Source organism: Staurois parvus, unplaced genomic scaffold, assembly GCF_062004578.1.
Source record: "Staurois parvus isolate SC_StPar_1 unplaced genomic scaffold, SC_StPar_1.0 ptg002020l, whole genome shotgun sequence".
Classification (NCBI taxonomy): Eukaryota; Metazoa; Chordata; class Amphibia; order Anura; family Ranidae; genus Staurois; species Staurois parvus.
Window position 1 is genome coordinate 139401 of NW_028319816.1, and position 16774 is coordinate 156174.

Below are 16774 nucleotides of genomic sequence, written 5' to 3' on the forward strand. Positions count from 1 at the left end.
AGTCAACAGTCAATGGCCATCTAAGGATATCTGTACATCCCAAAGTCCATGTCAATATGTAGAGTCCATGACATCCATACAGTTCATGGCTGTCCATAGCCATCTGTGAAGTCCTTGGTCCATGGTCATCTCCAGAGTCCATAGACATCTGTAAAGTTCACAGTCCATGGTCATCCAGATAGTCAACAGTCAATGGCCATCCAAGGACATCTGTAGAGCCCAATATCCATGTCAATATGTAGAGTTCATGACATCCATACAGTTCATAGTTGTCCATGGCCATCTGTGAAGTCCTCAGTCCATAGTCATCCCCAGAGTCCATGGACATCTGTAGAGTCCACAGTCCATGGTCATCCAGACAGTCAATGGCCATCCAAGGACATCTGTAGAGCCCGATATCCATGTCAATATGTAGAGTCCATAGCCATCCATACAGTCCATGGATGGACCTGTTCTGTAATGTTGAAGACGTTTCGCGGCTTGTTCAGTTCCGAGTGTGGGGAAGGTAGGCCAGTATTTAACGGGGGACTCCTAAGTCTTCAGCTGATTGACCCCTTCAAGAATTTTAAGATTTTTAATTGACCCCCAAACATTTGTTAGATGAAAATCGTTTTTTTTATTTCAATGATTTTATAGATAGAATAATTTCATAAAAAACGGTTCAAACCCGTGAAAACCAAACAAGCCCCCTGTGCCACCATCCATGTCAGGGGTGTCCAAACTGGCCCTCCAGGTGTTCAGGAACTGCAAGTCCCATGAGGCTTTGCAAGACTCTGACATCCACAGGCAAGACACAGAGGCATGATGGGACTTGTAGTACTTCAACAGTTGGAGGGCCATAGTTTGGAAACCCCTGGTCCATGTGATTCACATCAGAGTAAACCTGGCAAATGTTCAGACGTTGCACCATCCCGAACCATTCATCCTTAGAGGGGGAAGGAGTCCCAGCCTCAGAAGTCCAGGCAGGGATGAAAGCACAGTTCCTGTGTAGTCCTTGGATCCTTTGTTCCCGAGGAATCCTTCTGTGTCCTTGGCAGTGGGTCAACGTGTCCAGACAAATGCTACCAATCAGAGGTGGCATGATCCGAGTCCAACCAAGATGCCTAGACTCTCAGATTTCAAGGGTTTCCCTCACATTGGTGGCTTTCTAGAAGTATGAAGGTGAGCTATTGTTCACCTCTGACAAAGGTCATACTTCATCCTAGTCTCCCTGATAGTTTGACCCCGGCCCATATAAGTCCCTGGGCCAAAGCTAACTTGTTTCAGTTGGTCCACCCAGTGACCTGAAAGCTTAGACCCTTTACAGAGTTACAAAAAGATACTCAAATGCCTCCTCATCAGCATTGTTTACCTACAGATACGACACTTCTCCAAGATTCCTTCCTTGACCCTAGAGAAACCTACTCTCTTCAAACCCATCTGCATTCAGGGTCCTTACCAACGGGGCCTCATTTCCTCTATAAGTTGCTCCAGGACACTTGTCCCCATTCTACTGATGCCCACCTTTATATGCGAAAGTGGCCCCCAATCCTTCAAGCCATCCCCTGAGATCAATGGGGAGCAGGATCTGGGAGGCCACCTCCACATCTATATGTGTGGTATATGAAGAAAGCACTGATGTTCTGGTACAAGACTCCTGAGGTTCTCCATGCTCGCGGTCCGAGTGTTTCTCCTGTCTGCTGGCGAGGAAACTGGCACCCTTTTCCACATTTTCTGGCTTTGCCGACACATTGCACCTTTCTGGAGAGAGGTCCTCAGCCTTTTGCAGCTACTTCTACAGGTCCATATCCCATTTGGCCCCATTCACTTCTTACTGGACCTACCCTTTCCGGGCCTCTCTAAATCTGCCAAGAAGCTACCCTCTCGTCCTCACCGCGGTCAGGAGAACCATTCCCATGCGTTGGCTGTCTACTACGCCTCCTACGCGGTCGGAATTGGTGAAGGTTCTCGCTGAGATTAGAAGAATGGAGAACCTCACTGCTACACACGCCAACTCTGTCCCCCTTTTTTGGAGCAGTTTGGGAAGCGTGGGATCTTTCCGTGTCCAATATGTCCACCCAACTGTCTGATGCCAACTAATCCACTCACACACTGACATCGTATCTTCATCCATCAGACGATTTCTTGTCTTCTTTTGTTGATTTGTGATTGTTATCTCACAGCTCTGCAGCTTTTTGTTTGTTGTACGTCCTTCAAAACCCCAAAAAACATTAAAAAAAAAGATGAGCTCCCAGCCTGGGGTGAAGGAGGGTCCTTCCTTCCCAGTTTGGAACAATCTTCCTAGATTGAGACAAGAAGTTCCGGAAGGATCCAGCAAGCTGCGGCAGTAGCCGGACCGTCTCCGTGGTTAATTCCGAGGTGGCAGTACATCCAGACACAAGTCTAATAATAGATCGTAATGTCTTCATAAAAACCATGAGATCTCCAACTGTTCTGGGGAGGGGAATGTACCCGTGTGGGGGGAGGGGGGTACTTTCACTGGGAAAATAAGCTGGTGACAACATCCAGCTGATGGACATCTCTTCAGCAGAGCCTGGGGTGACACTTTTTGTCTTGACCTGGCCTGGAGCACATCTCCGGGATGATGTGAACCCCCTCCCATCCCCCCTGGAAGGACGTACCCACCTAAGTCTGTCATCCGGGTCCCTCTGCTAGCAGGTGTGGGGACCACGAACCCAGCACTACAAATGTGCCCACGCTGGACAATTTCCTTCATGGACACTGTGACAGGAGTGACTTTGAGTGGAGGGCCCATGGAGCACAGCCCCCTTTGGAGAGGTGGGGAGACCCCTATCTTAGCTCCCCATATCCCTCTTATGTGTAAGTCCCCCTGTGCCTGTTAGAGGTACAGGGTGGAATGTCCTGATATTGTGTAGACATGTATAGGTGGGGGGGGGGGGAGGGTTGTTCATTGTTTACTGCCATGTGGTCCTATTGTTCTATTGTGTGTCTTGCTTGGGAGCAAACTATTATGGGATGTATGTGTTTGTGCATTGGCTTGGTGGGAGGTGTCTGCTGATGTGTCTCTGTTGCTAGCTTTGGTTTGCCACGCCCTGTTTCATTATGCAGGGAGGGGGGATTGTTCCGCCCTGTGTCCATATGCAGGGAGGGGTTTGTACACCTGAATGTATATATCTTGTGTCTGTGTTAAAATAAAGTAGTCTATTTTCCTGGTTTCGTTCAAGAGTGGTGTCTTGTAGTCTTGTATGGTCAGCGGTGGTGTCCGTGGTCGGTGTTCGGACAGGGAAGCGGAGTCTAACGGAAATACCCCAGTGCAGTCGGGTCCGGTTCCATTACATTGGTGCAGTCTGGGTCCGGTTCCATTACATTGGTGCAGCCGGGGTCGGTTCCGTTACATTGGTGCGGTCTGGGTCCGGTTCCATTACATTGGTGCAGTCGGGGTCGGTTCAGTTACATTGGTGCAGTCGGGGTCGGTTCCGTTACATTGGTGCAGTCGGGGTCCGGTTCCATTACATTTGTGCAGTCGGGGTCGGTTCCGTTACATTGGTGCAGTCTGGGTCGGTTCTGTTACATTGGTGCAGTCGGGGTCGGTTCCGTTACATTGGTGCAGTCTGGGTCGGTTCCGTTACATTGGTGCAGTCGGGGTCGGTTCCGTTACATTGGTGCAGTCGGGGTCGGTTCCGTTACATTGGTGCGGTCTGGGTCGGTTCCGTTACATTGGTGGCAGTGGTGGGATTGTGCTTCCAAGCTGTGAACACGTCCAAACCACCTCCGGGATCCAAGATCAGGTAAGGAGACGTCGGTCGCCCCAGTGGAGATATGGACCTGACATCAGAGTTCCCGGAGCTGCTACAGACCGTTCTTGCACCATACCCCAGGACTGTGTTTACGGATCAGTACCTGGAGCTCAGGCAGCGGATTTGGGAGGTGCTTTGGAGAGGAGCCCTCCAGGTTGCTGGTATGGACAAGGACAAGTGCTATCCAATCCCAGGGGAACGGGCCAGGGACCATCGGAAGTTACAGATGCCATTCCTGGGAGAGCGACCCCAGGAGCAATGGGTGACTGAGTTGGACAGGCTGGTCCAGCAGGCGATAGAGCTGGACAACCGATATCAGGCTCTGCAATGGTACACAGAGCAGGAATATTTCGGGGTGACAACAGAATGCTCTCCGGAGGGATATGACTTTGGTGGCCCTGGATTGCTGTGAGAGAGCCTTACAGATCATTTTGTGTTTGGTGATGAAGGAGAACCTACCCTGGAGGACCTGCGAGAAGACAGAGAGGCTATGTTCGGTCTCACAGGGGTCTCAGAGCTTGAACCAGATCTGGAATACCTTCTGAAGAAAGAACAGGATCTGGAAAGGGCATACAGGCAACTGCTAAGACATGTTCAGCAGCATGCCCAAGAATCGGCAGTGGAAATTCCAGAGACTGGGGATCTGATAGACTTCTCTGCTGAGGAGGAACCAGCCGGTGAGACTCCAGCAGAAGAGCTGGCATCAGGGCCAAACATTGCTGAGCTCTACCCAGCACTGGTAACATCTTCTGGGTTCCACGGACAGGAGATGGTGAACCCCGATCCCCAGACACCAGTTCCAGAGACTGGGGATCTGATAGACTTTTCTGCTGAGGAGGAACCAGCCGGCGAGCCTCCAGCAGAAGAGCTGGCATCAGGGCCAAACATTGCTGAGCTCTACCCAGGACCAACAGCAGCTTCAGTCCCCCTGAGAGAAGAGGTGGATGACCTTTCTCCTGCACCACCGACGGGGACATGGGATTTCCTGCCAGCAGCATCTTTGGAGGTAGAAGAAAGTTCTCCAGCTGAAGCGCTGACAACCGGACAGAGGGTCCAGGACTTCTGCCCCACACCTGTGGTAGTATCAGAGGCCCAGGGGGGGAAGGGAGAGGAGGTTGTTGTCCTCCCTCCCCCACAGTCAGCCAGAGTGGAGGAAACTGTCTTCCCTCCCAAGCCAGGATCTGTGCACCAGGAGGACAGTGACAGAGGAATGCCATCCCAGCAGCAGATCCAGAGTCTGGGAGGGGAGGAAGCCGGCCTCCCTTCCCTGCAGCAGATGTGGGGTCCCCAGCAGAAGTGCTGGCACCAGGACAGAACGCCGCTGGCCTCTGCCTAGCAACTACAGCCACCACCTGGATACCCCAGAGATGCTGGGCAGTCGGCCCAGATCCCCCACCGCATGATAGAGTCGGCCCAGATCCCCCACTGCATGATGGAGTCGGCCCAGATCCCCCACCGCATGATGGAGTCGGCCCAGATCCCCCACCGCATGATGGAGTCGGCCCAGATCCCCCACAGCATGATGGAGCCGGCCCAGATCCCCCACCGCATGATGGAGTCGGCCCAGATCCCCCACCGCATGATAGAGTCGGCCCAGATCCCCCACCGCATGATGGAGTCGGCCCAGATCCCCCACCGCATGATGGAGTCGGCCCAGATCCCCCACAGCATGATGGAGTCGGCCCAGATCCCCCACAGCATGATGGAGCCGGCCCAGATCCCCCACAGCATGATGGAGCCGGCCCAGATCCCCCACCGCATGATGGAGCCGGCCCAGATCCCCCACCGCATGATGGAGTCAGCCCAGCCACTCTGTCTTCTCTCCAGTGGCTGAGAGGACTTCAGGGAGAAGGACCAGTCCGTACTTCTCCCCAGCGGTGGGTATGTTCTACGGGAGAGGCAGAGGTTGGCTGGGTGAGGAATGCTTTGTGTGGGACAATTTGGGGTCCTGTGTGGGTGCCGGCATTGGGGGACTGGAAGTACAGAGAAACTTCAGAGTCCATCCTTCTGGGGTCTCCTCCTGCGTTAGTCTCCTGCCGATAGGGGAGATATGTGACAGGAGTGACTTTTGGGTGGGGGGCCCATGGAACACAGCTCACTTTGGGTGGGGGGCCCATGGAACACAGCTCACTTTGGGTGGGGGGCCCATGGAACACAGCTCACTTTGGAGAGGTGGGGAGACCCCTATCTCAGCTCCCCATATCCCCCTTATGTGTAAGTCCCCCTGTGCCTGTTAGGGGTAGAGGGGGATCTGTCCTAATATTGGGGGGGGGGGTTGTGGATTGTTTGGTGTCATGTGGTGCATCCCATTGTTCTATTGTGTGTCTGGCTTGGGAGCAAACTATTATGGGATGTATGTGTTTGTGTATTGGCTTGGTGGGGGGTGTCTCTGGTTACTAGATGTGGTTTGCCCCGCCCTGTGTCATTATGCAGGGAGGGGGGATTGCCCCGCCCTGTGTCATTATGCAGGGAGGGGGGATTGCCCCGCCTCGTGTCATTATGCAGGGAGGGGGGATTGCCCCGCCCTGTGTCATTATGCAGAGAGGGGGATTGCCCCGCCCTGTGTCATTATGCAGGGAGGGGGGATTGCCCCGCCCTGTGTCATTATGCAGAGAGGGGGATTGCCCCGCCCTGTGTCATTATGCAGGGAGGGGGGATTGCCCCGCCCTGTGTCATTATGCAGAGAGGGGGATTGCCCCGCCCTGTGTCATTATGCAGGGAGGGGGGATTGCCCCGCCCTGTGTCATTATGCAGGGAGGGGGGATTGCCCCGCCCTGTGTCATTATGCAGGGAGGGGGGATTGCCCCGCCTCGTGTCATTATGCAGGGAGGGGGGATTGCCCCGCCCTGTGTCATTATGCAGGGAGGGGGGATTGCCCCGCCCTGTGTCATTATGCAGAGAGGGGGATTGCCCCGCCCTGTGTCATTATGCAGGGAGGGGGGATTGCCCCGCCCTGTGTCATTATGCAGGGAGGGGGGATTGCCCCGCCTCGTGTCATTATGCAGAGAGGGGGATTGCCCCGCCTCGTGTCATTATGCAGGGAGGGGGGATTGCCCCGCCCTGTGTCATTATGCAGGGAGGGGGGATTGCCCCGCCTCGTGTCATTATGCAGAGAGGGGGATTGCCCCGCCTCGTGTCATTATGCAGGGAGGGGGGATTGCCCCGCCCTGTGTCATTATGCAGGGAGGGGGGATTGCCCCGCCCTGTGTCATTATGCAGGGAGGGGGGATTGCCCCGCCCTGTGTCATTATGCAGGGAGGGGGGATTGCCCCGCCCTGTGTCATTATGCAGGGAGGGGGGATTGCCCCGCCCTGTGTCATTATGCAGGGAGGGGGGATTGCCCCGCCCTGTGCCATTATGCAGGGAGGGGGGATTGCCCCGCCCTGTGTCATTATGCAGGGAGGAGGGATTGCCCCGCCCTGTGTCATTATGCAGGGGGGGTTGTTCCTGGAGTGTATGTATCTGTCAGGAATCCCAGAGATCACCGCGGTGCACGAATCTGCACAGGCATAGGATCCTGACAAGACATACAGGCAGGCGGGCACTAGGACCCAGGCGCGCCTGTCGGTGCCGGGCAGGCTATGTAGACCAGCTCGTGCAATGCTCACATTGGTCTTCATTTCCCTGTTCCCGGCTCGTCTGTTCCTGCGTGAGATACCTCGTTGCCGACCCTGCTTGATCCTGACCTCTGCTGACCGTCTCCTGCTCTGATCCCCGGCTCGTCTGACTATCCTTTTGCTTAGTCCTGATAACACTGTTCAACAAATTTTTATTTTTTGCCAGTTTTGGAAACAAAAGGATCCATTTCTTAATGAATTTCACATTCTGAGTTCAAATATAACAATGAAATTTGTCAATCGGCTCTAGTTTTTCTGTAAACGGAAAGTTTTCTACTATAGGCGTAATGACTACATAATGCACAATAATTCTATAGATAGATGTCTTTCCACAAATATAAAGCAAGTGATATGACTACATAACAGCCTAAATGGCATAATATATTGCATAGGATTACCAAGAAAAATGATAGCTATAAGCTAAGTTGAATCATTTTAATACTTCGGATTCTCACTAGTTTTGTCTTCAGTTTTGTGTCGGTTTTGCTTCTCTTGGCTTTTCTCTTGTATTCGAGGAAAGGGGAAGTCCTTGATCATAAAGGCAGTGATATTACCAATATTACTGTACTTGTATGTTGTATTTCCTGCTCCCGATAGAATTTTAAAAAAGATAATAAAAGAGTGTTTTTCCTTTGTATGGTCGTCGAGAATGGAGAAGCTGAAGAGAGAGAAGGTGATGAAAGTAAAAGCGAATGGAGGGAAAGGTGTGGTAAATATTGAAAGATTTTTGGTTGTAAAATACGTAAGTATGTGTGTAAGGATAAGTGGGAAGGAGAGTTTGGCAGGTTGCATGTTGAGATATGCAAGTGGGAGCGTGTTGAGAAGGTATAAGTTGTGTGAGATTGATCTGAGGAAGCCTGTAAGTTTTGGAGCGCCGTGGTTTTACGTGAGGATTGAAAGGTGTATGAGGAGGTATGAATTGCAAGAGGTGGTGAAAGAAGTATGGTGTGAGAGTAAGAAAGTTATGAAAGTGTTGGAAGAAAGAGAGGAGTTGGAGTGGATAGGGGGATTGACTGAAATGCAAAGTAGGAAGGTATGGAAGAATGTGAGTTGTAAGGAACTTGTGAATAGGCAGAAGGATGTGGCATGGATGGTGGTTCATAGATGTATGCCGACGAGAGAATTCCAGAGGAGAAGAAGGATGGTTGATAGTGAGATATGTCCGAGGGAAGGGTGTAGATGTGTTGAGAATGTGGAGCATGTGTTTTGGGAGTGTGGGTATGCAAAGGAGGTGTGGAAGTCGTTGTTGAAAATGGTGGAGGGTTTGTCTGGGGTGGGTAGAATTTTTTAAGTCCGCAAACGTGGAACTGTAACGAAAAAACCCGTAAGTGTCCGCAAAAAAGTGCAAGTGCAGAAACACACACACGAAAAACGTGCACTTAGGGGTGTGTTTGTCCTACCCCCGAAAGGGTTGGACCGTTCACCCGATCCCCCGGGGCACGAAGCTCCTGACAGGGACAAGGTTCCCATTTGGTCCTCCTGGCCAAAAGGCCTGGTGGACCACCGTTCCTTATGCCCAGCCGAAGCCGGACATCCAGTACTAGGCAAGGGGGTTCTCCCGAAGAGAAAACCCCCTAGGGATCAGGGGAGGAAGGAACCGTATGGCCACACATCCTCCCCCTAGACTTCAGGTAAGGCCCGAGGACCCACACCCTCCATCCGTGAAAAAACACACACATAAGAAAGCAAAAAGTGACAAAACGTGGGAGTGGTTTAAATAAATAGAATAAAATAAAAAAGTGGTACCGTGCCTAATAGTGCACAGACCAGGCCCTGAGGCCTGTAGCAAAAATTGCCCTGGACTTAGCCAAAAGGCCTGGTCCTTAGGGCGCTGTGCAAAAAGAGGTGAAAAACAGTGGCCATGTGTCATCTTCACACCGTGGGGTCCCACACCCAAGTGTTACTAGTGACACCCCTGAGAGCGTCTTCCCCAGGGGGCACTGAGTTTGCGGACTTTTTGCGTCCCCGACCCCAGGCCAGACCAAGGTAGCATGCTCAAACCAGGAGGTACTGGGTCTTTCCGGTCTCCCCAGAGGAATTACTCCCAAGGCCCCAGAACGAATCATGGCGCTCCCTGGTTTCTGTCCCTCCGGTACTAGCCTTCCGGACCCCCATCATACCAGTGAGGGTACTATACACCAACCATCCTCTTACCAGAATGGTCGGTAGCACCCCCACTGGACACTGATAAGAACAGATTTTTTGATTGAAAAGATACTTTTATTGCATAAGCATCAAAAACAACATGTTACGTGTAATCGGGGTACATCTCACCCTGTACTGCGACGCAGCGCACCACATAGCAATACAGTTCCAAGCATACGATAAATACAGTCAGGCAAATAAATACATTCGCTCAGCGGTATGATGCCTGACGTGATGTGCACGGAGGATGAATCCCCCGGATCACCACGTCATGCATGACGCCGCTTACCCCAAAAACTGTAGCATCCTAATACGATATACATTTCCTAGTCACTATGTCATGCACGAAAACGATAACTGAAAAGAAAAACACTGTCAACAATAGGCATCGGGTGTGTGGGGGGGGGGGGGGGGTGGAAGGGGAGGGGAGGGGGGAAACACAGGCCCGAAGCTTTATTGAAGGGACAAAGACACGCAAGGGGGAGTAGGGGGAAGGGGGAAATCTTCAGACGTCCTCTTCCTCCTTAAAGTCCAACAAGGAATAGTCTCTGAGCAGACTGAGGATCAGTCTGCGACAGTCCTCAATGGACATCCTCTCCCGCTGGAGTGTGAGGCGCTTTCTGGCGCACCATAAAGCGTCCTTGAAACAGCACAGCACCCGCCAGGCGCCGTCAATGTCCTCCAAAGAAAAAGTTCCACAGAACAGCCCATTCAAAACCCCAAAGTGAGTGATGGCTGTCTGTGGCACAAAGTCCTTGAGTTCAGGTTCCAGGGCCCCCAACAGGGCCTGAGCAAATGAGCACTCCCAGAAAACGTGATACGACGTTTCCTCATGGGTGATGCAGAAGGGGCAGTGTCTGTATCTGCTCAGGTTCCTGGCATGCATAAATGTCCTGAGAGGCAGTCCCCCCTGGATAGCCATCCATGCCAGGTCTTTGTGCCTGTTGGTGAGGATGTTAGAAGAAACATTCCTCCAGACCACCTTGCAGGTGTCTGAAGGCAGGCCTGGAACCGACTCCAAAATGTCGCTGGCTCGGATGAGCTTGTAGATGGTCTTTGGCTTCCACAAGTCCGGCTTGACTCCCTGCAGCCCTTGCTCCCTGATGAACTTGAAGGTATCCAAGTAGAACCAAGGAGTGTCCCAGTTGTAGGGGATGGAACTATCCCAGGTGTCCCACCCCAGGGACCTCCAGAGAGGCAACAGGAAGAAGCGAGACATTGCGTTCCCGCCAGAGTCCGTAGTCCGTCTTGGCAAAGTTCTGCGGACGCAGTTGCAAGCAAAGAACACCCTCAGCTGGGTGGCGATGTCGGGCACGCCCTTACCGCCCTTGAGGGGTTCCTTGAACATGACTGCCCGCTTCACTCTGTCCATCTTGGAGCCCCAGATGAAGTGAAACACCGCCCTGGTGATGGCCTTGCAGGTGTTGACCCGGGGGGGCCAGGCCTGGGCGAGGTACTGCAACACAGGGAGAATCTCGCTGCGGAGTACCAGTGTCTTCCCTTCGATGGTGAGGTCTCTGAGGCTCCAGAGTCCAAACTTTTGGCGCATCTTGGCCAGTCTCTCCTCCCAAGACTTCAGGGCTGCGCCCTCGGCACCAAACCAAACTCCCAAAATCTTCATGAAGTCTGTCTTGATGCCAAAGGGCATGGATGCAGAAGAAGGCAGGAACCACTTTCCGAAGAGCATGACTTCCGACTTCCCGCAGTTGACCTTTGCCCCCGAAGCTTGGCCGAAGTCCTCGCAGGTCTGGACGAGCAGGTCGATGGAGCGCCGGTTGGCACAGAACACCGTCACGTCGTCCATGTAGAGCGAGCACTTCACTTCCCGTCTGTCTGGTCCCGGTGCGGTGATTCCCCCGATCTCTGGATTCCGTCTGATGCATTCGGCGAAGAGCTCTATACAGCAAACAAAAAGCAGAGGTGAGAGAGGACAGCCTTGTCTGACCCCGGAGAGAACCGGGAAGGGGTCAGTCTTCCAGCCGTTCACCTGCACGGAACTACAGATGTCATTATACATGATGTCAACATATGAACAAAACATTTCCCCGAGACCAAACCTGCGCAGGGCTCTGCACATAAACCCATGGGAGACACGGTCAAAGGCCTTCTCCTGATCAAGACTGACCAGGGCCGCGTGCACACGGCGGTCCTTGATGTATTGGACCGTGTCCCGGACAAGCGCTAGGCTGTCCGCAATCCTGCGGCCAGGAATGCCACAAGTCTGATCCGGGTTGATGATCTGTCCGATGACAGCCTTCAGTCTGTTCGCCATGACCTTGGCGAGGATCTTGTAGTCCACGTTCAGAAGAGAGATGGGACGCCAATTTTTCAAGTCACATCTCTCCCCCTTACGCTTGTACAGGATCGTGATCATCCCCTCCCTCAACGAAGGAGGCATCTTGCCCTCCACCACCATCTCCTCGTACAGCTCGAGCAGGTCCGGGCCCACGAGATCCCACAGCGCTACATAGAGCTCCGCTGGGAGACCGTCGCAGCCCGGGGTCCTGCCTTGCCTAAAGGATTTAGCGGCAGAGTGCAGTTCCTCCAACGTCAAGGGGGCGTTGGTGGCCGACAAACCTGCAGGATCAATAGTGTTAGAGATACCTGACAAGAACCTGTCGGCCGCTTCCGAGTTCGTTTCTTTAGGAGAGTAGAGGTCGGAGTAGTAGTCGCTGACCACTTCCATCACGGCCTCCTTCCCCTTCTGGAGTGTTCCAGTCTTGTCACGCAGCTCCGACAGGGGTGTGTGTCCTGAGTGGAGTTTCCTGAAAAAGAAAGAGTTACACTTCTCACCTTTCTCGAGATGCTCCACTTTGGCACGGAAGACAATGTGCCTGGATTCTTCCTCAAAGTGCTTTTTCAAGCACTTCTTGGTGTCCTCCAGGTCTTGCCTCACGTCCCAGCCACAGTGGTGAAGGTCCTGCAGGGACTGCAGCTGGCGCTGCAGCCTCCTGAGTTCCTTCCTCCTGGCACACACTTGCTGGCGTCCCCTGGCCTGAAAGAAGCTGCGCAGCTTGACTTTCACGAACTCCCACCAGTCGCTGACCTTAGGAAAGAAAGCCTTCTCCTCTCGCCAGGCACCGTAGATTTCCCTGAGCTCCGCTAGCAGTTCCTCATCGCCCAGCAGGGTGCAATTCAGCTTCCAGGTGCCTGGGCCCGGGGCAAAGCCCTCTCCCAGATCACCTTGAAAGTGAATGGCCCTGTGGTCAGAGAAAAAGCAGGGAACCATGGAGAACCCGCGGTGCCTGACTGCCCTGGAGGTGAGCACAAAGTCAATCCTGGAGCGCACAGATCCATCGGGGCGGCTCCATGAGTAGTTCACGGAACCGCGCCCCACGGATCCCACTGCGTCTCGCAGGGAAGCCTCTGCAATCATCTCTCGGAGCAGCTTCGAGGTGACGTCGAGTTTTGCGTATATGCTGGAGCTGCGCCCATCCTCCTCTATCGGACAGTTAAAGTCACCGCCGATTACTACTGCTCTCGTTGTGGCGAGTTGCGTCCGCAGGGTTTGGAAAAGTTCCAGCCGCGCGTTCTTCTCCGGGGGGGCGTACACGTTGATGAGCCTAACGGGCTCCCCCGCCCACGAACCATCTATGACCAGAAGGCGGCCACAGACGAGCTCATGGACGGAGTCAACAGTGAAACGTCCTCCCCGGATAAGAACCGCAACCCCTGCGGACTTGCAATCGCCACCCCCAGACCAGTAGGAGGGACCATGGGTCCACTGGGAGGACAAATGAGTGTACCTCCTCAGAGGGGGAAGTGCGCACTCCTGAAGCATGTACACATCACTCTGCTGTGTGGAAAGAAAGGTCAGCACAGTCTGCCTCCTAGACACGTCCTTTATGCTCCTCACATTAATGGAAAAGATAGATATCTCAGCCATCATGGGAAAGAGATGAAGGGGTTAGTCGGCAGGGGCTGTGCCTACCTCCCCTGGGGAGGGGGGGCGACCTCTGTGACCTCTGCAGCCTGACAAGTGTCCTGGCCCAGACCAATCTGATTGAGGACCTCGTTGAGGACCTCATTGAAGTCGGTGGAGAGATCTGGCTCCGACTGGGTCAGAGCCATCTCTTCCTCCACCTCTTCTTCCTCCAGCGTGTCGAGGTCCTCCCCCACGGGGTCGGGGCCTGCGACATTCTGGAGGACGGCAGGTCGCTTGGTGGCAGAGGAGGTGTCCTCCGCCGCCGGGCTGGCCTGCTCCTTCTTCCTCTTCCTGTACCCCGCCGCAGAGTTGCTGACAGGGGTGACAGGGGGAAGGGGCGGGAAGTCCTCCTGGGAGGACAGGTCCGGGGGGGGTGGGACCGGGGCAGGGGCAGGGGGGCAGGGGGGGGTAGGGGCAGGGGGACCAGGGGCCGAGGGGCCGGGGGCCGGGGCAGAGGGACCAGGGGTAGGGGCAGGGGGGCCAGGGGCGGGGGGGCCAGGGGCGGGAGGACCAGGGGCAGGGGGACCAGGGGCAGGGGGACCAGGGGCAGGAGGACCAGGGGCAGGGGGACCAGGGGCAGGGGGACCAGGGGCAGGGGGACCAGGGGCAGGGGTACCTGGGGCCTGGGGGGGGTTCCTCTTACCCGGGTCCTTTGGAGGCTTTTGTGGCGCTGGTTTGGTGGCCGGGCCCTTGCTCAGGGCCCCGGCGTACGTCCTGCTTCTTTCTGGGCAGTCTCTGTAGACGTGCTCGGACCGTCCACAGAGGTTGCAGGTTCTGGACCTTGGGCAATCCTTGGTCTCGTGACCTGCAGACCTACAGAACCTACAAGAAAGCACACTGCATTCCTTACCCTCGTGCCCCGGCTGGCCGCACTTGCGGCATGACTGGGGTAGGTCCGGGTAGTGTAGGAGTCCTGATGACGATCCCAGGGAGAAGCATTGTTGCAGGTGTTGGAGATCTCCAGCGGGACGATCTCTTAGTAGCCTGCAAAACACTGCCCACTTACCAGTCCAGAAGCCGTTGGTGTCTAGTATCCGGACTGGGTCCTTCAACACGACACAAAACCTTTGGAGGTAGGTGGCTATGTCTCTGCCGGGGACGTGAGGGTTCCTCATGGACACCGTGATCCTTCTTTCGTCCCTTTGAATGGGAGAGTTCGCAGCGAACTTCCGGAAGAGGGAGTCGGGTCCAGCGGTCTTCACTGCCTCCCAGTACCTTCTGCACACCTGTAGTGAGACAAAGGTGACCAGGAACATGCCTCTCACAAAGGACTGCACCGACAGGGTCTCTGCCTTGCTGAATCCCTGCTCGAGTATCATCTTCTTGCCAAAGACTTCCGGGGTCATTTCCGGGATTCTGCCATCCACCTCTTTCAGCCGCAGCACGACTGTCTGCTTCATCCAGGGCTCCAAGGGAGGGAGACCGTCTGCAGGGCCGGAGCGGTCTGGGGTGGAGGTGGAGGCGGAGGCGGCTTCTCCCGGGGTCTTGGCGGTGGTGGCGTTCTGTGGCTTCTTCGCGGTCTGTTTCTTCCCCATCTTGGCGCAGAGGAGTTCAGAAGGGCTTCCCAGGGATCTTGGTCGGGTTCCTTCTCCTTCTTCTTCCTCGGCGGCTTCACTCTCGCTAGCTTAGCCTTTGAAAAGGCTATTGAGCGTCTACTGCCCGGAGGTAGTAACGCAGAGTGAACAAGGGGGGGGAAGATCACAAACTCGTTCTGTGTGGGGGCTAAGCCTCAAACCCAATAGCAGCAAGTAGGTGAAGCCGGATTTAACCGACGATCCTACAAGGCCGAGAAGAGGGTACCCCACACAGACCAAATGGCTTGGATAGATGCAAGTGTTTCTCAACGTCCTAGCTGGAAGCCGGGACACCCCTAAAGGCAAGGTCGATACTACACTTGATCTTAGCCAAAAGGCCGAGAAGCGATAGGTGGGTAGAATGTCGGTCGAGATTGTGAAGTTTGGGTTGTGTAATGTGGGAAAAGTGGAGGAACGAGTGCTATGGATGTTGGTAAATTGCGTGAAAGAGAGTTTATGGGATGTACGGAATATATTAATTTTTAGGAAGGAAGAGTTGAGTGTGAGGGAGTGTGTGTCCATGATCCGTGGAAGGCTTTACCTGTACGCATACTGCGATTGTAAAACTTTTGGTCTGGAGGAGGCACAGAAGATTTGGAAATTAAGTAAGTGGAGGGAATGGAGTGGGTGATGGGATGCATATATAATGAAGGGGAGTGAATATGTATATTAAGGGGAAGTGGTGGTGGTTGGGAAATTGTGTTTTTTTGGGGGTTTTTTTTTGGCTAAGTGGGGAGGAGGGAGGTTTTGTTTTCTTTGATGAAGGGTGGTGGGAGGCTAAAATACCTTTTGATGATGTGTGTTTTGTTATAAAAGTGGGAGGTGGGAGGTTTAACTGGTTCTGATGGTGGTAGAATGGTTGCTATGAGTAGGAATAGGAGGGTTTTGAATTGGGTTTGCTGTGATTGAAGGGAGGAGGGTGGTTAAAACCTTTTGGTTTTTGTGGGTTGTGGGGGAGGTGGGAGGGACAGTACTATAAGGATAGATGTGATTGTGCATGATTTTGATTTGTTTTCTTTATTTTTCAGACTGGAACGGTGAAAGGGACAGCGGTGAAGGGAAAGCACAGGATGAAAACTTGTTTAGAAGAAGGGAAAGGAATTGAGGGAGAGTTTGTTTATGTGATTTGAGGGAGGGGGGGTTTGTGTGGGATTTCTTTTGTAATATGATGTGTTTTGTTGTTATGAAATTTTTGTTGTTTGAAAATTATATTTCTGATGGAAAGAATTACTTTCATTTATGTTTGTAAATATTTTTATGACATTTTAAATAAAAGAATTAAAAAAAAATTCGAGGAAAGGGCTATCTCTTACAACTGCACGTGACGACACGCTTCAGGTTCTTCCTCACTTGACTCAACCACGAAGGATTCTGGTGCTTTCGGAATTGGTAGCCCCTCTCCATGAGGAACTGGACGTATTGCCGATGGAATATTTGGATTTTGCACAGATAACTTTTTCTTCTTATTTAGCCCTTTTACAATTGGAGGCCCCATACAAAAGTAACAATTACTAACATGATCTGTTGGCTCTCTCCAAATCATTGGCACAGCGAAAGGCATAGATGCCTTTTTCCATTCAACCATTGCTCCAGTGCCGTCCCACAAGAATTGCAGCATATATGTGGTGCCCAGCTCTTGTCCTGGTCTCCTAACTTGCAGCCAAAATACAAGTTGTAGGCTTTCTTAATCATTCCTGTTATCCTCCTTTTTTGTGAGATAAAAGTTATTTCACCGCAGATATAGCAGAAATTATC

General features: G+C 53.2%; 1 protein-coding gene and 1 pseudogene across 1 annotated transcript; both read right to left on the reverse strand.

The window, feature by feature from the left end:
• Window positions 1–9579: 9579 nt before the first annotated feature.
• LOC149433023 (uncharacterized) lies at window positions 9580–15385 on the reverse strand. The gene is made up of 3 exons (XM_089664752.1): window positions 14002–15385; window positions 12125–12496; window positions 9580–11416 (listed from the first exon to the last, which is right to left on the reverse strand). Exons 1-3 carry the CDS (start codon window positions 14978–14980, stop codon window positions 10026–10028), a joined length of 2742 nt encoding a protein of 913 aa, XP_089520878.1. The 5' UTR covers window positions 14981–15385; the 3' UTR covers window positions 9580–10025.
• LOC149433024 (U2 spliceosomal RNA) lies at window positions 15277–15369 on the reverse strand (annotated as a pseudogene).
• Window positions 15386–16774: the final 1389 nt, after the last annotated feature.

What these genes read in the sequence shown, in the direction of transcription:
- LOC149433023 (XM_089664752.1), bottom strand. Translation starts at nt 14,980, where the DNA reads ATGGGGAAGAAACAGACCGCGAAGAAGCCACAGAACGCCACCACCGCC. An exon ending in CCCTGGTCCCCCTGCCCCTG is followed by an intron (nt 12,497 to 14,001) that starts GTCCTCCTGCCC and finishes GACGCCAGCAAG; the next exon opens with TGTGTGCCAGGAGGAAGGAA. An exon ending in GGCCGACAGGTTCTTGTCAG is followed by an intron (nt 11,417 to 12,124) that starts GTATCTCTAACA and finishes TTTGCTGTATAG; the next exon opens with AGCTCTTCGCCGAATGCATC.